Source organism: Salvelinus fontinalis, chromosome 8 (assembly GCF_029448725.1).
Source record: "Salvelinus fontinalis isolate EN_2023a chromosome 8, ASM2944872v1, whole genome shotgun sequence".
In the NCBI taxonomy this organism is placed as follows: domain Eukaryota; kingdom Metazoa; phylum Chordata; class Actinopteri; order Salmoniformes; family Salmonidae; genus Salvelinus; species Salvelinus fontinalis.
In genome coordinates this window covers 9,422,593-9,448,854 of record NC_074672.1, presented here as the reverse complement: position 1 = coordinate 9,448,854, position 26,262 = coordinate 9,422,593, and the positions used below count along the sequence as shown (strand labels likewise).

The 26,262-nt window shown below is 42.2% G+C and overlaps 1 protein-coding gene across 9 annotated transcripts; it reads right to left on the bottom strand.

Moving 5' to 3' along the window:
• Positions 1–584: 584 nt before the first annotated feature.
• On the bottom strand, positions 585–24,127 carry LOC129860489 (solute carrier family 41 member 1). Of its 9 annotated transcripts, none has more exons than XM_055930907.1 (12): positions 24,027–24,078; positions 20,808–20,856; positions 20,294–20,622; positions 16,407–16,514; positions 14,485–14,556; positions 14,054–14,198; positions 13,726–13,872; positions 6,414–6,558; positions 6,095–6,174; positions 2,582–2,713; positions 2,132–2,283; positions 585–1,949 (listed from the first exon to the last, which is right to left on the bottom strand). In XM_055930907.1, exons 3-12 carry the CDS (start codon positions 20,594–20,596, stop codon positions 1,776–1,778), a joined length of 1,458 nt encoding a protein of 485 aa, XP_055786882.1. In that variant the 5' UTR covers positions 20,597–20,622; positions 20,808–20,856; positions 24,027–24,078; the 3' UTR covers positions 585–1,775. The 9 variants fall into 9 exon arrangements, with proteins under 9 accessions (XP_055786882.1, XP_055786879.1, XP_055786883.1 ...); XM_055930904.1 differs by lacking the exons at positions 20,808–20,856; positions 24,027–24,078 and adding exons at positions 22,687–22,796; positions 23,312–23,536; XM_055930908.1 differs by lacking the exon at positions 24,027–24,078 and adding an exon at positions 21,873–22,665.
• Positions 24,128–26,262: the final 2,135 nt, after the last annotated feature.

The following is a 26,262-nucleotide window of genomic DNA, read 5'->3' as shown; positions in this document are numbered from 1 at the left end:
CCAAAATAAGGACCCTAGGCATGATGGGACGTTAATTTCGTAATTAACTCAGGAACCACACCTGTGTGGAAGCATCTGCTTTCCATATACTTTGTATCCCTCATTTACTCAAGTGTTTCCATTATTTTGGCAGTTACCTGTACATAAAAAGCATTTTTGGAAAATTTGTAATGTAGTCTATAATAAATACGTGACAAATCAACAATTCCCTCTGAGTAATTCCGGAGAATATATCTAAGGATAACCACACACACTTTGGTGAATTTAGATGCTTCTGAAGCTGAGAAAAATGAGTTGGACAGTGAAAAGAGTCAGACTTTTGGAAAATGGCAGTTAAAGACAGGTACACTGAATTTTGCCTATCAATCGCCAAATGCCTATTTTGACCCAACGACCATCTCTTCAAAAGTAAGTTACTAGATACAGTATAGTCCAGATTGTAACATTCTCTATGAAATGAGCTTTACAATGTGTGATTCAATGTAGTGAACTTTGAAATTATGGATGTATGTACATTTTAAAGTGATTCAAATTCATGAAATGTTGATGACGGTAGGATAAACAAAATAAAGAATACATTTACATGAGTTTGTTTCATTTTTATGTTTACTTATTCAAGCCCCTTAACCATGAGCTGGCAGTGAGGGCACTACAGTTGTAACGTACAGAAGGCATGTGAATGGGGACATTGCAATGTTTTAAATAAAGCTACCTTCTCTTGAAATAGACATGTGATTTTACAAAACACACCCGACATGTAACATTCATGATACATGGACTTGACAGATACTGTGTACTTTAAGGTTTTGTTTTTGCATTTAAGATTACTGCTGAACATTAAGATGTGTAAAACATTAGTAACACTTTGCTATGATACCGTTTTCCGTCCTGTCATACGTGACAAGATGCCTACACCGTGACCAGATTTGAGAACAGTTTCAATGTTTCCCTTACCCCATCTCACATTACTGATGACATGCCAATGGTAACTTAATTATGGTTTAAGACTTGCCTTCCTTAAAAGTTTCATTTGCAGATATTTAATTTAACACTGTGATAGTAAGCTGCTCATAGAAAAATCACAAAATAATACTGATATCCTTCAAATATGTTCGATCCTTGATACATTCACAGGTCCAGTTCTCTCCCACACCCTAGTTTCAATTTCAATGGGTGCAGTAGTTTCAAGCTAAGCATTGGTGACGTATGAAGATGATTCTACTTCGATCTACAACAGAATGTTCCTGTTGTTACCAGTCAAGTAAGGTTTTTTGAGTTATGTCTATAATGAAAGGGATGTTGCCAAGCCCCACTCGGCATTCTACATCTAGAAATACTGTAAACAAGTTAAAATTAATTTTCATACACCAACATACAATGCACCCATTATCGATCAATAACCGTTCTCTAATTTCAGAAAAAGTTCAATTTAGTGTGTTGATTTTTCCATTGTCTCACATTCACAGGTGACATGTGGGGTGTGTGAAATAGGACCTGGATGAGTTTGCTGAGTTTGTTGAGTTTGTTGATGAGTCCCATCAACCCATACTTTCTGAGGTTTTAAATGACCCACACCTCCTGATGAACTGTAAGCTGAGTGAGTGAGTGTGCGTGCAGTCCGTCAGTCAGTCACACTGCCATCCCCACGCCCAGCAGAGTAACTCCCTCCAGTGGTGAAGGCAGAGGAGAGGCAGGGCAGGGAGATGATACAGACCCCTGGTCTGGGAAGGCACAGCACAGAGAGGCCTGTAGCAGACCCATGACCTCCCTCCCTTTCAGAGTCCCAGCCCCTCCATGAGTGAGACGGAGCGGAAGACCAAAGCCAGGAAGCCGGTCCCCAGCAGGTCTCCCAGGGCTGTCAGGTAGGGGATGGAAAAGTTGTCTGGGTCCAGACTCCTCCTCCACATCAGACGGACTATCAGGTCAGCCACATAGAGCAGGATGCCCACCTGGAGGAACATCCCATACAGACAGACAAATCCATCACACAGCAGATCTGAATGAGAAGTCCAGAAGTCCTTATACTTCAATAACTATATAATGAAAGTCCTTACAAGTCTGTATGAGACTTTACCAAACTCCATCAGTGTACCAGTGACTGAGGGGTAGCAGGCGAGGGGATAGGGCGTACCTGGAGAAGGGCGGCACACAGGTAGCAGACGATGAATGTGACAGTGAGGGCAGTGTGGCCGCCTTGGAGCAGAGAGATGGTATAGAGGAACACCAGGTGGCCCGGAACCACCAGTAGGAACAACACCCTCGCTGACTTGGAGTTCACACCTGGAGAGACAAAGGCAACTAATGAATACTGTAGGTAGCTTTCTTATCTACTTAGTTACTGTGGAAGCTGTCTGAATTACACTGTCTGAATTGTAAATCTGTTCAAATACTATGACAAAGAGAGGATAAATATAACAGGAATGGCAAGAGGGGTTCCAAATAGTAAAGTTCTTATATGCTAAATCACAAACAGAGAGGAATTAACTGGCATATATTCTCCTTGTTTTTTTGTTTGTTACAAACATATCTACATGCAATCCATGACCCTCTATAGAAAGACAGAGTGGAGGAGCCTTTCCTGAGGTGAAGAAGGTAGTAAAGGGGCTGGGCCAGTGCTGTCTCATCTTATAGGGCAAGACTCCAGGCATGCTCCAGAAGTGAAGGTAGGTTGAGATCCGACTGGCCTGGATGGCCACCAAGTTTCCTCCGACACCTGAGGGGAAGCACCGAGCATGGAAAGAATATCAACCACACAAGTCTCCTATTATATAGTCACCTGCTTTTCCCATTGAAATATGACTCTCTATATGTAAAACACATGTTGCCCACCACATGCTTTTGACTTCATGAGGATATACTCTTAGGAATTGTTGATTTATTTCATTTCTTATTTGATTCATCAATTCCACATGGACAGATCCCTGCCTGTAGAGGTCTGCACGGGACTGATTTCTGCATCCTGCACCCTTCATCCTGCAGCTTTTCATACCGCACCTGCCCGCTCCCGCTGGCTTTCTGTCGGACTCTCATCTGCTCCCTGGTCTTGAACCCAACTGTAGTCCTGCAATGTTATTTCAGGCAGCTCGCTTGACAGCCATGGTTCCAGCAAGTGTGCACCCTATACTATAGGTAATATCAAAATGCTCTAAAATAACCTAAGAAATAGGTTAGGTTAAATGACCAGAGATTTTCACGTAGCCCCTTATATTAAGCTATCGGTATTACTGGGCTGTGTCAGCCAATATGCTAGACTAGACATAGTTTGAAGAGAGCAGAGTTGGAGCGCGGACACTTGCACTTTCTCTTGAGCTACGTTTAGCATAGTCTTAATAGCCTACCTTTTAGGAGAGGGATGAATTTCAGATGGACACAAATATGGGTGATCAATATTTATTTCTAGGCAATGGAGTAAACTATAAACTATTATGATTAGGCTATAGTTTACTACATTGCCTAGAAATAAATATTGATTACTAAACGTAGCTCAAGAGAAAGTGCAAGTGTCCTCTCTCTCTCTCTCTCTCTCTCTCTCTCTTTCTTCAAACTACGTTATTTAGGAAGTTCATTTCCTTGGAAAGATATCTGCCCTTGCTTCTGCATAGGATATAGCCTCATACTCTATTTAATTGAGACCACAAGCACACCTGATATCGCACGCCCAACTAGGAGAGGTATCGCTACTGCACATGAAGCTGCAAGAATAATGAGATCGGACACTTGCACTTTCTCACGAGCTATGTTTTGCATATAGGATATAGCCTACCTTTTAAGAGCGGGACGATTTGCAGACCTCGACTCTTGTTGGTTGAGGGCCCTCCAATTCTTTCCATTATCAATATTTATTTACCGACACTGTAAACTATATAGCCTAATAATATTTAAGTTATTTCCTTGAAAAGATACAATACATCACCAAAAGTATGTGGACACCCCTTCAAATAAGTGGATTCGGCTATTTCAGCCACATCCGTTGTTGACAGGTGTATAAAATCGAGCATTGGCAGTAAAACGGCCTTATTGAAGATCTCAGTGACTTAAAAAGGATGCCACCTTTCCAACAAGTCAGTTGTCAAATTCCTGTTCTGTTAGAGCTGCCCCGGTCAACTGTAAGTGCTGTTATTTTGAAGTGGAAATGTCTGGGATCAATAATGGCTCAGCCACCAAGTGGTAGGCCACACAAGCTCACAGAACGGGACCGCCGAGTGCTCAAGTGCGTAAAAATCGTCTGTCCTCGGTTGCAACACTCACTACAGAGTTCCAAACTGCCTCTGGAAGCAACATCAGCACAAGAACTGTTCGTCGGGAGCTTCCTGAAATGAGTTTCCATGGCCGAGCAGCCGCACAAAAGCCTAAGATCACCATGCGCAATGCCAAGCGTCGGCTGGAGTGGTGTAAAGCTCGCTGCCATTGGACTCTAGAGCAGTGGAAACGCGTTCTCTGGATAGACAATCTTGGTTTCGCAGATGCTAGGAGAACACTACCTGCCCCAATGCATAGTGCCAACTGTAAAGTTTGGTGGAGGAAGAATAATAGTCTGGGGCTGTTTTTCATGGTTTGGGCTAGGCCCCTTAGTTCCAGTGAAGGAAAATCTAAACGCTACAGCATACAATGACATTCTAGACGATTCTGTGCTTCCAACTTTGTGGCAACAGTTTGGGAAAGGCCCTTCCTTGTCTCAGACAACGCCCCTGTGCACAGGTCCATACAGAAATGGTTTGTCGAGATCAGTGTGGAAGAACTTGACTGGCCTCCACAGAGGCCTTACCTCAACCTTTGGGATGAATTGGAATGCCGACAGAGCCAGGTCTAATCGCCCAACATCAGTGTCCCGACCTCACTAATGCTCGTGGCTGAATGGAAGCAAGTCCACGCAGCAATGTTCAAACATCTAGTGGAAAGCCTTCCCAGAAGAGTGGAGGCTGTTTTAGCAGCAAAGGGGGACCAACTCCATATTAATGCCCATGATTTTGAGATGTTCGACGAGCAGGTGTCCACATACTTTTGTCACGCAGTGTGACTGCCACACTATTCTCCACCCATCCATAGGCAGTCTACTCTATTTTATTGAGACCACACATATTGTAGCAATCTTTGCTATATGATCCACGTTACAATTTCCACCAAGAGGGTTAACCCTATTGGTGCGATGCGTAGGACCAGGGTTAGCTTCCTGCCCCCTAAGTTTGCTACAGTGGTGTCAGAAGTGGGATAGTGGCTGTGAGGCCATCAGAACGCACAAGAAGTGTGAAGGGGCTTAAGTGCACATAAGTGCTTTTAATATGCCTTTAATAGGTAGGCACATGCATACGATGCAGAAAGACGACCGCTTGCAAATAATCTGCGGGACAAAAAACCCTTTTCATCCCAAAGTTGTCTGTCTGGATCCAAAGGTGCAGCCCTCTACCTGCTTGAGGTCGTGCCACGGTTGCCACCAAGTGGAGTAACAAATTGCTATTGATAAAGTTGTCTTACTTATTTTTATGTAAAAATATTACCTTTATTTAACCAGGCAAGTCAATTAAGAACAAATTATTATTTACAATGACGGCCTGGCAATCCTGTGTGTACAGGGGCTACTGTTAACAGCACAAATGCAACAGCAAACAAACAGTAGATGTGTGTTTGTGTGCGTACAGGCATGTGTGTGACGTGATTCTATGGTAACATCTACTAAAATACTGTTTTTGTCATATCCTAATCAAACACCAATACAGATGTGTTTCTCAGACTTGAAAAGACTTGAGGGGACATTGGTAAAACACAAAGTGCGGGGTAATAGTCATAGTATCAGGAGGGGGAAATTCTAACCACGATATTTAACTGAGGTCCAAAGGCTATCCAATACTCAGCGTCAGGCAGCCAATATCAGCCTGGGACACTGCCATTTGTGGGTAAGAACATCTGGCCGTGTGCTCTTAAACACTCTCATTTGAAAGGATCTCTCAGCATGTGTCATTTATAGACAGCTAACTGACTGAGCCAGGCACATGAATGTCCCATGGTAGTTAATAACTCAACTCTCCCCTTTCCATCCTTGTATAATGTGTTCAGAGACCACTTTCTAGTTTCATTTAACCAAGATGAGTCCACTCACCATTCATGACGGGTGTAAAGACGGCCATCCCCTCAAAGTTAGGGTCGCTAACAGTCTTGTCCAATATGAGTCCCCCAAAACTGGAAAACGTCATAAAGAAAACATCTACTGATCAGATACATGTTTTTAAAAATGTTTAATAAAAATAATAATAATATATGCCATTTATCAGACACTTTTATCCAAAGCGACATACAGTCATGCGTGCATACATTTTACGTATGGGTGGCCCCGGGAATCGAACCCACAATCTTGGCGTTGCAAGCTCTATCACCTGAGTCATACAGGACCATATGATAAGGTGTCATGTGTGTCTTACCTGCTGATAGACATGGCTACGATGACAGGCTGCCAGCCAGAGACGAGGACCTCCTTGATTTGAGGACTCTTCCGGGCCACCACAACCCACAGAGGGATCAGAGCCAGGAAGAACACACACAACAGGGGAGACAGGTACCAGACGTCTACACAACAGAGAAAACACGTTAGAATAGTGTCCACAATGCACTGCTCCCACACACATAGAACACAATTCATCTGACATAAGAGCACCTCCAAAATTGTTAGAAATTGTCTGATATTTAAACATTAACGCCATGTTTAAATTAGGCTTTGTAAAAGTAGCTAACTGTACAGTTAGTGCAGACCACAGGCAACAGATGAGTGGGAACTTACACTGAACAAAATAATTAATGCAACATGGTACAATTTAAACGATTTCACTGAGTTAAGGAAATCAGTGAATTGAAATAAATTCATTAGACCCTAATCTATGGATTTCACATGACTGTGAATACAGATATGCATCTGTTGGTCACAGATACCTTTAATAAAAAAGTAGGGGCATGGATCAGAAAACCAGTCAGTATCTGGTGTGACCTCCATTCGCCGCATAGAGTTGATCAGGCTGTTGATTGTGGCCTGTGGAATGTTGTCCCACTCCTCTTCAAAGGCTGAGCGAAGTTGCTTATTGGCGGTAACTGGAACATGCAGTCGTACACATCGATTTAGAGCATCCCAAACATGCTCAATGGGTGACATGACTGATGACTATGCAGGCCATGGAAGAACTGGGACATTTTCAGCTTCCAGGAATTGTGTACAGATCCTTGCGACACTTGGCTATACATTATCATGCTGAAACATGAGGTGATGGCGGCGGATGAATGGCACGACAATGGGCCTCAGTATCTCATCACGTTATCTCTGTGCACTCAAATTGCCATCGTAGCTTGTCTGCCCATACCATAACCCCACCACCACCATGGGGCACTCTGTTCCCAACGTTGACATCAGCAAACCGCTCGCCCACGCCACGCCCTACATGCTGTCTGCCATCTGCCCGGTACAGCTGAAACCGGGATTCATATGTGAAGAGCACACTTCTCCAGCGTGCCAGTGGCCATCGAAGGTGAGCATTTGCCTACTGAAGTCAGTTACAATACCGAACTGCAATCAGGTCAAGACCCTGGTGAGTTCGACGAGCACGCAGATGAGCTTCTCTGAGACGGTTTCTGACCTGTTTGTGCAGAAATTCTTTGGTTGTGCAAACACACTGCAAACCCACCCTCATCAGCTGTCCAGGTGGCTGGTCTCAGATGATCCTGCAGGTGCAGAAGTCGGATGTGGAGGTCCTGGGCTGGCGTGGTTACACGTGGTCTGCGGTTTTGAGGCCGGTTAGACGTACTGCCAAATCCTCTAAAACTACGTTGAAGGCGACTTTCGGTAAAGAACTTAACATTCAATTCTCTGGCCTTCATCCTCTGTTCTGGCTCCCTCATCGGTGGCTTCTAACTTGGTTTCAGATCTTCAGAACTCCCCCCCTCATCGGACCGTGAGGGTGTCAGACTCCGGGCCCTCCATCAGCCACAATGGATTCTACAGCTGGCTCGGGTCCATCGGGCCTCACCGCCTATCAATCCTTGGGGGGTCTGCGAGGCCACTCGTGGTGAAAGAGCGGCCGCACCTCCTCAGCTTTTGTACCAGCTGTGGTCCACAGGAAATAACCCTGTGCTAACGAGTACTGGACATTACAAGGCTTCTTCCTACCATTCTACAACAGATGTCGGGGGAAAGATGATCGGAGCAAAGTACAGAGAGATCATTGATGAAAACCTGCTCCAGAGCACTCAGGACCTCAGACTGGGACGAAGATGCACCTTCCAATAGAACAACGACCCTAAGCACACAGCCAAGAAAATGCAGGTGTGGCTTCGGGACAAGTCTCTGAATGTCCTTGAGTGGCCCAGCCAGAGTCACTTGAACCCAATCGAAAATCTCTGGAGAGACCTGAAAATAGCTGTGCAGCAATGCTCCCCATCAAACCTGACAGAGCTTGAGAGGATCTGCAGAGAAGAATGTGAGAAATTTCCAAATACAGGTGTGCCAAGGTTCTAGCATCATACCCAAGAAGACTCGAGGCTGTAATCGCTGCCAAAGGTGCTTCAACAAAGTACTGAGTAAAGAGTCTAAATACTTCTGAAATATCACATTTACATAAATTATAAATGTACAACAATTTACAAAAAACTGTTTTTGCTTTGTCATTATGGGGTGTTGTGTGTAGATTGATGAGGGGGGGGGGGGAACTATTTAAAATGTAGGAAGCTGCTATAGACCACCAAGTGCTAATAGTCAGTATCTGGATAATATGTGTGAAATGCTTGATAATGTATATGTGATATCAACAGAGAGGTATATTTTCTGGGTGACCTAAATATTGACTGGCTTTCATCAAGCTGCCCACTCAAGAAAAAGCGTCAAACTGTAACCAGTACCAGCAACATGGTTCAGGTTATCAATCAAGCTAACAGGGTATTTACAAACAGCACAGGAATGAAATACACATGTATTGATCACATATTTACTAATGCTACAGAACTCTCCTGTAAAGCAGTAGCCACATCCATTGGATAGAGTTATCACAATATGGTAGCCATATCTAGGAAAACCAAAGTTCCAAATTCTGGACCTAATATTGTGTATAAGAGCTCCTAGAATTAGGTTTTGTAGTGATTCCTATGTTGATGATGTATGTAAATAATATGTGTGTAATGATGAGCATTCAGACACTACACATGACACATTTGTGAAATTGCTTACTCCAGTTACTAATAAGCATGCACCCATTAAGAAAATGACTGTAAAAACTGTTAAATCCCCATGGATTAATGAGGAATTGAAACATTTTATGGTTGAGAGGGATGAGGCAAAAGGAATGGCAAATATGTCTGGCTGCATAACCGATTGGCAAATCTATTGCAAATTGAGAAATCATGTCACTAAACAGAAACAAAAAAGAAGCAGAAACTATACTATGAAACAAAGACAAATTATATAAAGAATTATAGTAAAAAGCTTTGGAGCACCTTAATTAAATAAAATGTTGGGCAAAAAGGCAAACTCAGCTCCATCCTTCACTGAATCAGATGGCTCATTTATCACAAAACCCTCTGATACTGCCAACAACTTCAAAACATTTTTAATTGGCAAGATTAGCAAATTTAGGCATGACATGCCAGCAACAAATGCCGAAACCTACGCATCCAAGTATAACTGACCAAATTATGAAAGACAAGCATTGTAATTTTGAATTCCGTAAAGTAAGTGTGGAAGAGGTGAAAAAAATATTGTTGTCAACCAACAATGATAAGCCACTTGGGTCTGACAACTTGGATGGAAAATTACTGAGGATGATATTTCCACTCCTATTTGCCATCTCTTCAATCTAAGTTTACCAAAAATTGTGTGCCCTCAGGCCTGGAGGAAACAAAAGTAATTCTGCTACCCAAGAATAGTAAAGCACCCTTTTCTGGCTCAAATAGCTGACCAATCAGCCTGTTACCAACCCTTAGTAAACTTTTGGAAAACATTTTGTTTGACCAGATACAATGCTATTTCACTGTAAACAAACAAACTATAGACTTTCAGCACTCTGGTAGGGAAGGACATTCAACAAGCACAGCACTTGACAAATGACTGATAGAAGTTGATTATAAAAATATTGTGGGAGCTGTTTTGTTAGACTTTAGTGCGGCTTTTGACGTTATTGATCATAGTCTGCTGCTGGAAAAACATGTGTTATGGCTTTACACCCCTCGCTATAATGTGGATAAAGAGTTACCTGTCTAACAGAACACTGAGGGCGTTCTTTAATGGTAGCCTCTCCAACATAACTGTGGTAAAATCAGGCATTCCACAGGGAAGCTGTCTAGGCCCCCTTTTTCAGTATTTACTAACGCCTCGCCACTGGGTCCGAGTAAAGCCTGTGTGTCTATGTATGCGGATGACTCAACACTATACACGTCAGCTACTAGAGAGTGAAATCACTGCAACACTTCACAAAGAGTAACAGTCAGTTTCAGAATGGGTGGCAAGAAATCCGTTAGTCCTAGCATTGTATTTGGGACAAATCATTCACTAAACCCTAAACCTCAACTAAATATTGTAATGAATAATGTGGAAATTGAGCAAATTGAGGAGACTAAACTGCTTTGAGTAACGCTGGATTGTAAACTGTTATGGTCAAAACATATTGATGCAACAGTAGCTAAAAATAGGAGAGGTTTGTCCATAATAAAGTGCTACTCTGCCTTCTTAACAACAATATCAACAGGGCAAGTCCTACAGGCCCTAGTTCTCACACCTGTATTACTGCCCAGTCTTGTTGTCAGGTGCCACAAAGAGGGACTTGGGAAAATTACAACTGGCCCAAAACACTGCAACACGTCTGGCCCTTTAATGTACATGTAGAGCAAACATTAATAATATGCATGTCAATCTCTCATGGCTCAAAGTAGAGGAGAAATTGACTTCATCACTACTTGTTTTTGTAAGAAGTATTGACATGTTGAATGCACCGAGCTGTCTGTTTAAACTACTAGCACACAGCTCGGACACTCATGCATACCCCCCACTATTCTACATCAAGTAACTTAAGCAAGCAGTAAAATCTGATTTAAACTGATAAAAATACACCTTATGGAACAGCGAGGACTATGAAGTGTCACACAAAAGGTACAAACACACACATACAAAAACACAAATAACATGCACAATATAGACACACGTACACCTGGATTGTGTGTTCAAGTAGAGTTGTGGCCTGAGGGCCCCCTCTAATGTATTGTGCAATCTGTTGTAAAAACATTTTTTTAATGTTTAAAAATTGTAATATAATGTATATTACTGCCTTCATTTTTGCTGGACTCCAGGAAGAGTAGCTGCTGCCTTGGCAGATCCATAATAAATACAACTACAAACTGCTACAAACAAGCCTTAGAAAGTTGGTTGCAATTTCAGTTTAATCCACCTGAAAGGACGGAACAAATAGTACAACAAATCTTGTGGTTAAATTCAAATATAGTAATTGATAAAAAAAACTGTATTTATCGAAGAAATGTTTAAAAAAGGTATAATTTCTGTGAATGATATCATAAATAGGACTGGTGGAGTAATGTCACACATGCAGCTAACAGACATATGGAAATGTCTGCTCTACCCAAAATTACAACCAATTAATTGCAGCATTACCACAAAAATGGAAGAGGCAGGTGGAAGGGGATAAAAGTAAGGAACTTGTATGTCGGCCTTATATTAAAGAACATAAATGGTTAAAGAAAAGTGTGATAAATAAAAACATATACCAATTTCATTTAAGGACCAAAAAACTTACAGCTGTGCCATATAAATTGCAAAATAGTTGGGAAGAGATTTTTGATGTACCCATTCCATGGCACATGGTTTATGAATTGATACGCAAAACAACGCCGGATTCAAAACTTCGAATTTTTCAATATAAATTATTGTACAAAATTCTTGCAACTAATAGAATGTTATATATATATATGGGGGATACAATCTTCCCAGCTCTGTAGATTCTGCTGTGAGGAGGCAGAGTCATTAGACCATTTATTTTGGTATTGTCCGCATGTAGCTCGTTTTTGGTCACAGGTCCAGGAATGGTTGAAGAATTGCAACATTTGCGTAGAACTAACGCTACAGATAGCAATACTGGGGGATCTGAAAAGCCATAGTCAATCAATCAATAATATAATAATTATTTTAGCAAAAATGTTTATTTTTAATTTACAATCCGTGGAAGCTATGAGAATAGGAAGATTCAAATCTTTTGTGAAGCATCACAGCACAGTTGAAAAATATATGGAAAATAAAAATCCGAAATGGATGATGTTGGAAGATAGATGGGAAAGGTTGAGTGGAGCTGAAGGGTGGGACTAATAACAAGATAAACAATGTAGGGCATACGGGATCTGTGAAATGTGTATAGGTGCGGAGCTATTGTGAAATAGCACAGTTACAAGTGGAAATCAAACTGGATGGACAACAGAAATAGAGGAAGGACTAAGAACAAACAAGAGAGAACTATTATAAAGTAGACTGTGTCTGTAAAATGTGTATAAGATGTATAAATTGAAGGTAAAAACAGAAATGTTTATCAGTTTACTCCAATTGGGGGATCGGTGGTAGGGTTTGCGGGGAATAATAACAAAGGTATACTCTTTAAAAAAATTATGTATGTCTATGTAGGTATGTGTATGTATATATGTGTATATGTATGCATACGTGAATGGATATATATATTTACCCCAAAAAATATGGGGGATTGGAAATGATGCAGACAATTACATTGGAAGCAACATTCTTTCCGCAATATTAAGCTGATCCACCAGCCCCCCCAAAAAAAAAAAAAAAAAAAAATACAAACTGCTCTGGTGGACACTCAGCATGCCAATTGCACGCTCCCTCAACTTGAGACATCTGTGGCATTGTGTTGTGTGACAAAACTGTCCTTTTATTGTCCCAGCACAAGGTGCACCTGTGTAATGATCATGCTGTTTTAATCAGCTTCTTGATATGTCACACCTGTCAGGTGGATGGATTATCTAGGCAAATGAGAAATGCTCACTAAAAGAGATAAACAAATATGCATAACATTTCAGAGAAATTATATTTTTGAGTGTATGAAAAATGTCTGGGATCTTTTATTTTTGCTTATGAAACATGGAACTAACACTTAACATGTTACATTTATATGTTTGTTCAGTGAAACCTCTGACCTCTGCTGGTTCTGAATAATACTACCACAATGTGTAGAAGGTCTTAATTTGCTTAAATAGTTATTTACCCAGATACATGCACTCTACTGACTCTTAATTGTTTAATTATTGCTATCTTTTAAAAAATGTATTATTATGGTCATTTTTACCCTCATTTCATGATTACAGTCTTCTTTCATCGCTGCAACTACCCAACGGGCTCGGGAGAGACGAAGGTCGAGTCATGCGTCCTCCGAAACATGACCCGCCAAACCGAGCTTCTTAACACCCACTCGCTTAACCCTAAAGCTGCACCAAAGTGTCGGCGGAAACACCGTTCAACTGACGACCTAAGTCAGCCTGCAGGCACCCAAGTAAAGCCCCCCCGGCCAAACCCTCCCCTAACCCGGATGACACTGGGCCAATTGTACCTGGGATCAAACCCCAGTCTGTAGTGACGCCGCAACACTGCGATGCAGTACCTTAGACCGCTGCACCACTCGGGAGGCCCTAATTACTGATTTCTAATTAAAAGTTGAATTAAACCCTTCATCCATTATTATAAAGCCATACCTCGGTACTGGTAGAGTATAGTACTGACTCCAGCCAGCAGGGACAGTGTGATTAGATCTCCCAGACTGGCAGCGATGGGTGTGGCCACATTGTCTGGGTTGATGCCCACTTTCCTGGCGCCAATGATCACCCCAATCATTACCAGACCTATGGAGGGAGGGAGGGAGAGAGAGGGATGGAGGGAAGGAAGGAGAGAGGGGGAGGTAGGTAGAGCGAGGGATGGAGAAGTGAGAGAGAGGGGGTGACTGTGAGCACAACTGTTAACAGATACTACGATCAAGACATTTGGAATCTCAATCCAATAAAGACACCCTGAGGGTCAACTCACCGAGAGACAGTGCTGCCACGAATGCAGTGATGATGCTGCTGGCACAGAGCACAGCAGCTTGGTCCAGCTCCACCCCACCTCTAGACATGGCCCCCAGTGATATGGCTGCCACGGCAGCCAGGAAGCCCACCACCGTGGCCTGAACCTGTGGAGAGAATCGATCTTCACATCCCCTGGGTCCATCCATCACATCTAACATACCTTATGGGCTTAGGCTACCTTCATTATTATGCCTTGGATAAGGGCTATCTTGACCTCTTCCTAACCTCAGCTGTTTTTATGGTGATCCTGTTCTCGAGGTCAAGTTAGCCTCAGGCTACAGTTACTGTGCCTGTCTTTCAGAATTGGATATAAAAGGCCAAGTAGTGCCGTGGAAGACTTATGTCCATCTTCCTGTCGGCCTGTATCCCAATAAATCAATTGGAGATTACCTGAATGAGAGCCAGGTTGCTGCACACCATCGTCCACTGATGCTTGGGGTCATCCAGCTGTCCAGTGTTAGCCTAAACAAGACAGCTCATCATCAGTACAGCATACACCAACATCAAACTTTGGCTTTTCAACAAGAGCTATGCATGTGATTATGTGTGGGGAAATGTGTGTTTATTTACACTTTGACACTAGCCCCTAGGAGTTAGCAAGAGAGCATAAAGAGACCAGGCCACTTTGCCATCCTACTTTGGCTAATACTACGTACTATATACAATAGGATGCGGTCCTATATAGGTCAGTAGCTGGTAGAGCATGGTGCTTCGAACGCCAGGATAGTGGGTTCGATTCCGTATGTAAAACGTATACAAGTATGACTATTAGGATTAAAGCATATTCTAAATGGTATATATTTTTTATATATTAGGATGCTTAAGATGTTGCTGAAGATGTTGACCTCATCCTGTCAGTAGAGGATGCCTGGTTATTCTTTAAAAAGTTCCTTCCTCACCATCTTAAATAAGCACGATCCATTCAAAAAAAATGTAGAACCAGGAATAGACATAGCCCTTGGTTCACTCCAGATCTGTTTGCCCTTGACCAGCACAAAAACATCCTGTGGCATGCTGCATTAGCACCGAATAGCCCCCGTGATATGTAACTTTTATGGGAAGTTAGGAACCAATATACACAGGTAGTTAGGAAAGCTAAGGCTAGCTTTTTCAAACAGATATTTGCATCCTGTAGTAAAAACTCAAAAAAGTTAATGGAGAATAACAGCAACTCCTTTCAGCTGCCCACTGCACTGAGGCTAGGAAACACTCACTACCAATAAATCCACTATAATTGAGAATTTCAATAAGCATTTCTCTACGGCTGGCCATGCTTTCCACCTGGCTGCCCCTAACCCGGTCAACTGCCCGGCACCCTCCACAGCAACCCACCCAAGCCCCCACCATTTCTCGTTCACCTAAATCCAGACAGCTGATGTTCTGAAAGAGCCGCAACATCTGGACCCCTACAAATCAGCCGGGCTAGAAAATCTGGACCCTCTCTTTCTAAAATGATCTGCCAAAATTGTTGCAACCCCTATTACTAGCCTGTTCAAACTCTCTTTCGTATCGTCTGAGATTCCCAAAGATTGGAAAGCTGCCGCGGTCATCCCCCTCCTCAAAGGGGAAGACACTCTAGACCCAAACTGCTACAGACCTATATCCATCCTACCCTGCTTTTCTAAGGTCTTCGAAAGCCAAGTTAACAAAACAGATTACCGAACATTTCGAATCCCACCGTACCTTCTCCGCTATGCAATCTGGTTTCAGAGCTGGTCATGGGTGCACCTCAGCCACGCTCAAGGTCCTAAACAATATCATAACTGCCATCGATAAGAGACATTACTGTGCAGCCGTATTCATTCATCGACCTGGCCAAGGCTTTCGACTCTGTCAATCAAATCAAATGACTGCCTCGCCTGGTTCACCAACTACTTCTCTGACAGAGTTCAGTGTGTCAAACCGGAGGGCCTGTTGTCCGTACCTCTGGCAATCTCTATGGGGGTGCCACAGGGTTCAATTCTTGGGCCAACTCTCTTCTCTGTATACATCAGTGATGTCGCTCTTGCTGCTGGTGATTCTCTGATCCACCTCTACGCAGACGACACCATTCTGTATACATATTTATTGCCTTACCTCCCTTTTCTTACCTCATTTGCACACACTGTATATAGATTTTCTTCAACTGTATTATTGACTGTATGTTTTGTTTATTCCATGTGTAACTCTGTGTTGTTGTATGTGTCAAACTGCTTTGCTTTATTCTTGGCCAGGTCGCAGTTGTAAATGAGAACTTGTTCTCAACTTGCCTACCTGGCTAAATAAAGGTGAAATAAATAAAAATATATATTTTTTTTAAAATGTGGACTCACTGCGGTGGAGAGGCGAGCAGCCAGGGTCATCTCCAGGTTGCCCTTCAGTCCAACCAGAGCTGGAACCAGGATGAAAATCTCTGTGATGACCTTAAACACCTCCCAGTGCTGAAACACACAGACATCATCATCAACTGTGTTCTTTCAGCTGGACCCCGACAGGGATAAACACTTATATTGTCCTTAAATACAACCATCATCCCAACGCTAAAACAATCATTCAACACCAGCAGCCCTTCTTTTATTTGTAAACTGTGATCTTCAAAATTAAATATTAGTCTCAAATCCTACATGAGTTTAATCTCAGTGATATATTGGCAACTATTTTGTCAGACAGAAAATTAAAATAGCTTAATTGAGTGTCTAAGAGTTCCGCTTGACAACGTGTCTACAAACCCCCTACTGAAGATCTAAAAATAGAGGCATGTATAAATAAACAGATAAGTCAGCGTTTGCCAGGATGGGGGTGGGGTCGGTTATTTTTAAACGCCGCTCTCAAGTTCTTCTCGAATGTCGACTAAAGGCTGTCACATTCGGGCCCTATCTTGGGAAGTGTCCCAGTTCCTTTTGCCTCCACTGGTCGGCGGTCCAGAGCCCTAGCTCCAGCTCAGAGCTCCTACTCTGTCTGTGACCAAAATGGCACCCTATCCCTTATATAGTGCACTACATAGGGAATAGGGTGCCATTTGGGGAGGCACACCGCTGTCTCTCTCACTCCCAGTCTGATTAATCAGTCCTCCCTCAGTCAGCCAACCGCCCACTCTCTCTCTCTATTCAATGAAAGCCTCCCCAGACCAACCTTTCCCACCTCCACATCTGATTTGTATGGCAATGGAAGGTGGAGAAAGAGTTCAAAACTGACATCCAAAATAGAGAGAGGATATAAACAGAAACCCAGTTTGGATTATCATGAAAAACTGATAAGCAAATCATAGGCATGATGACTCCTCTGTTTTAAGTCATTTTCCATCTTTCTGGTGACCCTGTGACTAAAATGCATCGCTATTTCCCAGAGGGGTTACAACAGGAGGGAAACCATTCTCAAAACAATTATCTCAGATGTTCTAAAAGACAGTGCTGTAAGTGGTCCCATCCCTGCTGGCCTTTAATGACCTGACCATTTTGATTCCTATCAAACCACATAAAAATAGGACTATAATAGGTTACGCACACACACACACACACACACACACACACACACACACACACACACACACACACACACACACACACACACACACACACACACACACACACACACACACACACACACACACGATTATACAGTAGTAGAAGGAGATAGGAAGCCCATCACATGGATCCATACTTGAACAATATCCATGATGATGCCAGCGGAGACCATTCCCAGTCCAGCCACCAGGTATGGCAGCAGCACCTGGGCTGCGATCTGCCAGGAGCTCTCAGGCAGGAAGCCGTGGGCAGAGCGGGTCAGCTTACAGGTGAAACCGCGCAACTTCTTCCCCTGGTAGCACAGCTCCAGTTCCAGCCGAGTCACCACCATGATTGTACACACTTACCCCATTACTCAAACACTTGACTGGTAGGGAGAAAGGGCCGGGGGGTGGACAGTGACAGCCTGAGATCCACAGACGAGTACTTTGTTCTTTCGCCAGTAAGCACCACAAGCTAGTGTCTCTGCCGCTTACCTCACAGGTGGGATCTTGACTTCACTGCAATGTTGCTTTCTGTGATTCATGAAAGGTCATGACAAAGCTGGTGACTATGAAGTAGTAACAATGGACCCTGAAAAGTGGGTGAACTTGATTAAAGTCCTCTTAAAGTTAGACGCTGCTCTTGTTCTGTCCTCGCCATGTTCTTGACCTTAGAATACTCCTTTACCCCAGAAGAAATGAGAGAGAATGGAACAAACTCAGAAAACCCCAACAGTCTAGTCCTTTGATGCGTCAGTCCTGGTGAGGGGTCCAGACATCACTAGAGTGATCACTCTCTCCATCATATGATACACCAACAGCTTGCAGGCTCCATCTCACTACCTCACAAACAAACAATTAACCTATACCAAGAGCCTTTCACTCAATCCCCGGTCCTTGAAAGAGAAGAGAAAGAGGCAGCAGGTGCAGTTGATCCTTCTGACCCATTAGATGCTCCTGTTCCATTTGTTAGATTTTTCGATGGCCCTTTGCTGGCTCACTGACAGGAGAAGTGTTCTCTGTGCCCTCTGAGAAAACAGCAACGCAGTAGGTTCCTGGAGACTCATTCACCACCAAGGGAGGCCTCTGCAGGGGGAGGGCTGTCTGTCTGCGCCACAGTCATTCAGGAGGATGACCGGCTTACAGACTGAAACACACTCTCTCTATTCCTCCCTCTCTCGCTCTAGTGTCGTGACTCACTCCATGCTCCCTCTCCCTCTTAAACGCACAGTTTATCCCCCCCTCCGACTTCCCTCTCTTTATTCTAGCACACAGAGTCTCTTTCCTCTTCGGTTGTAGTAACAGATTTAAGTCCTGTCAGAAACATATGTCAGGGACCTGCTCTTTACTCTAACTGGTGGGCTGGCTTTGCTCCTCTCTGGGTTTAGTGTCACCCCTTTTCATGTGACCACTTGGTATCTGCCCCTCTCTTATCCTCCCTCAGTCCTTATTTTCATGCCCCTCTGCTCAGGCTGCCTCTGTCTATCCCTCTGCATGCTGTGACTGTCTCTTTATGTTAGGGCATCCTACCACTTCCCCCTCTGCCGTATACGTAGAGCTGATCTCACGGCTGTGTTTCCCCTAAACCACATGCACGATGCGGAGGGACGGAAAGAGAAGGAGACAGAGAGGGAGAGAGCGGAAGAGAGAGCCAGCATCTGATTACTCACCGGTGGGTAAGCCGGCTGCCAAATGCCAGGGACGACGGGCAGAGTAGAGGACAAAGCCAGCACCATGCAGCATCAGAGCAGTGATTCAGCGAAAGAGACATGCAATGAGCCATACTTCAGCAGCATACCAACCCTCTCCTGTTGACGCTTCTCTGTACTCGTCTAATCAAATAATGTTGAAATCATGGAATGCTGCAATCTAATAAAATACACATTACATTCGCAACCATCCTGAATACAAGATATATTGCCCAGCCCAACTTTAAGGACACAATGCATAACCTAAACCTAAAGTATGCCAACTTCTTGCATACTAACAATATGTTTTGTCCCTGAATCCCATGAATTTCAAAACAACACCTAGCACCTAGCCACTGACTGTCATTCGCTTTTGAGCACTTTGGAGCTTTAGGGCACTAGATGGTAGCCTCGTACAAACCATCCTGATCTCGCAAGCTTACAGTCTGTTTCGCTAGCGAACATATATGTAAGCTCGCGAGATCAGGCGGCTTTGCCAGTCTAACTAGATGACACAATTGGGGTGGGCATCTTGTACCTTTGAATAAATTAGTTGAAAATGCATTTCCCCAAAGGTAGCAAGGAACTAGAAAAAGGATTTGAAACTAAAGCTGTAAGGCCGTCATCCAAACACTGTCAAAAACAGTCAAAAACCTAATGCATATTTAGCAAGGTCTTGAAGGGTTAAACACATTTCGAGCTGGATCTACTTTGGACTGATGAAAGCATTATAGCAAAACAAATGACTTATTTTAACCAATTTGAGTGGCATGTATGGAAGGTAATTTATGTTTTAAGAATCAATATTGAAGTGTCAATTCACTTTTATTCCTTTGGAAGTATGAATTATGTCCTCAAATACTGATAAGATTAGACACACCAAGATGTTGGCATTTTTATTTGATAGATGATCCAACAGAGTAAGCGTCAGTGACTGCCTACTGTATATACTTCATAGTCATGTGATGCATTCACTCGACCATGAGAAGGCTGGATATCGGGGTTCAAGACAACATGGAGCACTCACCTGGACACTGTCCAGCACCATCCCAGCCATCACCATCCCCATCCCAGCCAGCAGGTAGGGGAACACCACCTGGAGACCGATGAAAATGGACGACTCTTCTTCCACCTTGGCCACGGCCACCTTGGCCACCTTCTCCTCCACAGCCTTCTTGACGGGCTGGATGGAGGGCAATAATGGCAGCTCATCTTGCCCATCTAAGGTTCCCGCCTTGGGGCTGGCACTGCCACCTTGGCCTTTCCCCTTGCCCTTTGACTTGGACTTCTTGGACTTCCCCTTCCTCTGGTGTACCTCCCCTTCTGGCATGGTGGTGGTGGATGTGATGTCTTACACTGAAGAGAGATAACACGTTCCACACAAAGGTAATCAATAGTCTTACATATCATGCACCAAACCTGCTTGCTAGATACAGTGACATATGGCAAATTGTAATATGTCTTGCATTGGCACTGGCATGCTCTGGCATGACGGCAACATTGCAGAAACATCCCAGTAAGCAAACTCATGATGAAAATACCTATTTTAGACGTCTTTTCCTGCCATTGACGTCATGTGCATTTTAGTGGCTGAAAGAAAGGTGAAAATAAAGACTTTTCTGGATGTCGAAAATATATATTCTCTGAACATCGAAAATACGTATTTTCCCAGACTTTAAAAATATGCATTTTTAGAACATTGAAAAGATGTCTATTTCGCATGTTGAAAAAACGTATTTTCGGGACGTTCAAAATACGTAATTTACAGATGAAAATAAGTAATTTCGGTCATTGATTTTTATGGCCAAATTTCAACTGCACATAATTAGTAAGCATTATATCACAATAATATTTATCAAGCCTCTTAATATATAGGAAAGAAGATGTCAACTGAAGAATACACCAGAATATTTATTATTGCTCCCATCTACCACATGCACTACTGTAAGTTTGGGGTCACTTAGAAATGTCCTTGTTTTTGAAAGAAAAGCACATTTTTTCTCCAGTAAAATAACATCAAATTGATAAGAAATATAATGTAGACATTGTTTATGTTGTAAATGACTATTGTAGCTGGAAACAGCAGATTTTTTTATGGAATATAGGCATACAGAGGCCCATTATCAGCAACCATCACTACTGTGTTCCAATGGCACCTTGTGTTATCTAATCCAAGTTTATCATTTTAAAAGGCTAATTGATCATTAGAAAACCATTTTGCAATTATGTTAGCACAGCTGAAAACTGTTGTTCTTATTAAAGAAGTAATAAAACTGGCCTTCTTTAGATTAGTTGAGTATCTGGAGCATCAGCATTTGTGGGTTTGATTACAGGTTCAAAATGGCCAGAAACAAATAACTTTCCTCTGAAACTCAGTCTATTCTTGATCTGAGAAAGTAAGGCTATTCCATGCGAGAAATTGCCAAGAAACTGAAGATCTCGTACAACGCTGTGTACTACTCCCTTCACAGAACAGCACAAATTGCCTCTAACCAGAATAGAAAGAGGAGTGGGAGGCCCTGGTACACAACTGAGCAAGAGGACAAGTACATTACAGTGTCTAGTTTGAGAAACTGACGCCTCACAAGTCCTTCATTAAATAGTACCTGCAAAACACCAGTCTCAACGTCAACAGTGAAGAGGCGACTCCGGGATGCTGGCCTTCTAGGTAGAGTCCATCTGTCCAGTGTCTGTGTTCTTTTGCCCATCTTAATCTTTTCTTTTTACCTGCCAGTCTGAGATATGGCTTTTTCTTTGCAACTCTGCCTATTATAAGTCCAAAAATGAATGTAGCAACTACAGATTGCCCCTTTAAGTCTATCAAAAGTGTACGAGTTTGAGCATGTGTCCATTAGGTTTATGGATTAGTTTTTTTTTAACCAGCATGAATTAGATTGAGCAAAACAAGCCTCACTTTTATTCCATAGGCTGGGATCCACACTATGCAGCTTTTGCAAGAGCGCATTTGTCACTTGGTGTTTCATCATAGTGGTCTCTGATTTATGGTCAGACTCGCTTACGTTGAATACATTTAAACTTGCTGCGTTTTTCAATGCTGGTTTGAATGTCATTGAGAAAACATAAGTATCAAAAACATTTTTCGCAAACATCCTTTCTGAATTTAAAACTAAACCTCGAAGTAATCATCTAATCTGATTACAATATTTTTGCCTGTAACGGACTACAGTTACCGTTTTTGTAATCCTTAATTACTCCCCAACCACGCTCCTAACTTTTGACACACATGAATGTAGCCTACTGCCGACTCGTGATTGGCCAACAACAAACTACACGTGCCACTCTCATAAAAAGCAAGAGCAGCAGCATTAATTATACAATTTATCCCCCTCCCTCCACTGCAGCAATCATTTTCGGATCTGTATGGGCACTACCGGACAAGACAATTCAAATTACACATACCTCAGACTCGTGACAATCATATCAGATCTGACCCATGACATTAGTTGGAATTATCGGGTATTCAGGTGCTGGTGGATCCGTGAAGATGTCTAGTCCAGACCTGACAAAATCTGAACCAAACATCAACGACGTTGAAATAAAAGCCAGTCTGGACTGCACCAAAAAAAGATGTCCAAAACACGTTGCTATCCTTAAAAGCTTAGTGGGATAAAACCTGACCCCTTGCCTTTTTGACAATGTAGTAGAGGCTCTTTAGTAGAAAGTACGCCAAGACCTTGCCAACGAATGATAATTGACTTATGTTTGATAGCATGCATAAACAAAAACGGTTGGCTGATGACAACCATAGATTTATGCATGACAATGACCTACTACTCCTGCCTTGAACCATTCATTATACTGTCAACAACGTCACCCCCTGGGGTGTAATCATTACCCTAAACAGTTGCAAAACGTCCTGTTTTGCTACGAAAACTAGCGTTTCTATTGGACATAATTAGGTAGGTACCTCCCTGTTTACTAAAGCTGTCCAATAGAAACGCTTGTTTTCGTTGCAAATTTTGGAGTAATGATTACTTACACCCCTGATTCAACAGACAGCTATGTAGCAATCAAAAACGATTACCCCACTGCTCTGACGTTATGTCCAGGTATTCCCGCTGACTCTTTGCATTCATTTTCCCTTTGATAAAGCAAGTCCCGATTGTGAAGACGAAACCTCTGAAAGCGTGTTAAAATTAATTCATAAAGTAGTAAGAAGCTTTAGCTTAGCGAAAATGTTGACGTAGTTGCAGGGAATACCATTGTACAGGAAGCTGACGTGCACATCCCATAATGCTTGTGAATTGGTAACCATTGGTTACACCAGCAAAAGAGTCTGATTGGATCAGAATTGGAGTAGAGGAGTAGAGTAATGCATAACCCCGCCCATTAGAGAAAGTGAACAGTGGTGTGTGATGGTGTGACGGAAAGTGAAGTTAAATTCCATCCATATTGGAGCTCTGGAAGCAACGACGACAGCAGTAGCCTAAGGCATTATATATGTATCCATTACAAACAAGATAGGCTATATCATTGATGACTGATGCATTAATTGAGGAGCATACTATATTCTATTATAGTCTTCAATTTCATTTAATAATAAGCAAAACAATAACTTGTAACATCAGAACTATAATGAATCTATTACATTCAGATGAATGTACTTTGTAATTTGTTCTTTACAATAGCAAGTTTATACATGTTCTCATTATCTGACCTGTTGTTTCAATGCTGTGGATCTGGATGCAGTCATTCTAAACACAACACTCCTATGCAACGGTCATATTCAATGTTCTTACCTGTTGTTGCAGAAGCTCTTAAAGAAGAGCATATGAGGCCGAGATAGTGCTCCAGAAAAATATGGTCACAAAGTTCAGTAGACACCAAGAATAACTGATCTATGGAGTGGGGGCTCCAGAACTGGTGGCTTAAAGAGGGGGTCGTCTTAAATTTCAGCCCGGTTGGCAAATTAAGATACCACCCACCCGCCTGTCTGACCTCATCTGCCTTAGAGGATGGCGACAGCAGCAGCCAGCAAGCACTTTCCCTCAGATACCAAACAAACACTCAAATCACTACATTTGTTTGTGTGTATACTACAAGTACCATAGTAAGCAACGTGACTGAACAGAAATGAATATTGCAATGGTTGCACACACACCAGAGGAATTCGTTTTGAGTTTACCCAGCATCAGTGCCAAGTCATTTACTCAAGTGCTCCTATGGTCAGTGGCAACTATTTTTTTTAAAGACCCAGTGCAGTCAAAAATTAGATTTGCTTGTATTTTATATATATTTTTGCCTTATGAGGTTGGAATAATACTGTTAAATTGTGTAAATGCTGATAATGCCCTTTTAGGGTAAGAGCTGTTTGAAAAGGTCACCTGAAATTTCACCCTGTTTTGTTGGGATGGAGCTATGGCCTGCCTGGTGATATATTCGTTTTATTTTATTGATTTCTTTTACCCTTATTTTACCAATAAGTTGACTGAGAAAACATTCTTATTTACAGCAACAACCTGGGGAATAGTTACAGGGGAGAGGGGGGATGAATGAGCCAATTGGAAGCTAGGGATGAATGGGGGGCCATGACGTTATGAGGGCCAGATTGGGAATTTAGCCATGACACCGGCTAGACCAATAAGAAAGAGATTTCCAATCCTCTCTGCCAATAACAGCTAGTTTTCAGTTTTCCCCTCCCAACTCGGACCACTCTCAGAGAGTCCTAGCAAAATTCTTGCTTGAGAAATTGATCTTTGCTAAGAAGCTATTTTTGTTTCTTTCTGACCATTTTAATTGAAAACGATCATAGTAAGGTACTTAATTGTTACCCAGAAATTATTTGATAGAGATAAAAACAGCTACATTGGACGTTTAAAGGAGAGTGATATCCAACCCTCTTTTCATATTTTATTGAGCTTTGGGATTTCAAACACTGTAGCCTGTACTGTACCTATATGCTTAGTGTAAGGAGTGTTGAAACTCAACTATACAGAGGCATATAGTGACATCCCATTTAAGACACTTTAAAATGTCATACACTGAACCAGCCCAATCAGAAATGGAACAAGGTAAGAAACCAGTGCGGTAGTGGTGCCTGGAGAAGTGGGTATACTCTAATATAGCAACAACAAAAAAATCCCAAACGGCCTGCCTGGCGAAGTAAAGCTGCCCTATGAGAAACAGTGACAAGTACTCTGAATGAACTAAAATTATAAATGCCATGTTGGTCTTTCTCAGTCAGGCCAACCCAGGCTGTACTAATAAATGAGGCTGTCAACTAAGTCAGAAATTCAAAATTTTTAGGTTGTCGCTCTCAAAGGCACACTTTTTAAATAGAAAAACAACCAAATTGGACATTCTGAATCCACAACAATGCCACATCAGGAGATCACTTTTGAGGTCTGGAGAATTTAGATTTTTTGTGTAGTTACCCTTTAATTCAAGCAAGCAGGCACCTAATACTGTTTTTTTTGGTTAGCCGTGTTTCTTACGAGATAGAGTTTGCAAATCAAATGGCAACTGGATTGATGCAAAGAATCATGATATAATTCTTCCGGGCAGGTAGAGGCTACTTTGTAGCTAGTTTGTAGCTAACATTTAATTGAGAAGATTTTTGGGAAAGCGTTTCCTTCTACGGTCTACCAGAAGATGTTTAGGCCTGTCATTAGCATCCTCATATTTTTCCAGTTCCTTAATTGTTTTAAACCTGGATGTTTTACTTCTTCATGTTATGAGGCATGTCTTACTTTGCTTCAAAGTAGCCAAGTCAAAATTCGACAAATAGAAATGTTGATGGAAATATTTTTAAAACACTTTTATCAACATATGTGCTCTCCTGTTCTATTGGTTTGCAAATCAACTTTCTTCCATTCTCTAGCAGCCAAAGGCATTATCCTAGTCATATTAGCAACCCATGATAGCTGTTGCATCTTTAGATCTCCCCTCTTTCTAAATTTCTAATGGATATTTCCATCTCTTTCCATGAAACTGCTTTCATGTGCAGTGCACATTTTAGAAAAGTGTTTTCCCACA

Coding starts and splice junctions, on each gene's coding strand:
- LOC129860489 (XM_055930906.1), bottom strand. CDS start 20,596: ATGCCAGAAGGGGAGGTACACCAGAGGAAGGGGAAGTCCAAGAAGTCC. Junction 16,515..20,293: donor TGGTGCTGGACAGTGTCCAG/GTGAGTGCTCCA, acceptor TGTGTGTTTCAG/CACTGGGAGGTGTTTAAGGT. Junction 13,873..14,053: donor CGTGGCAGCACTGTCTCTCG/GTGAGTTGACCC, acceptor CTCCCTCCATAG/GTCTGGTAATGATTGGGGTG.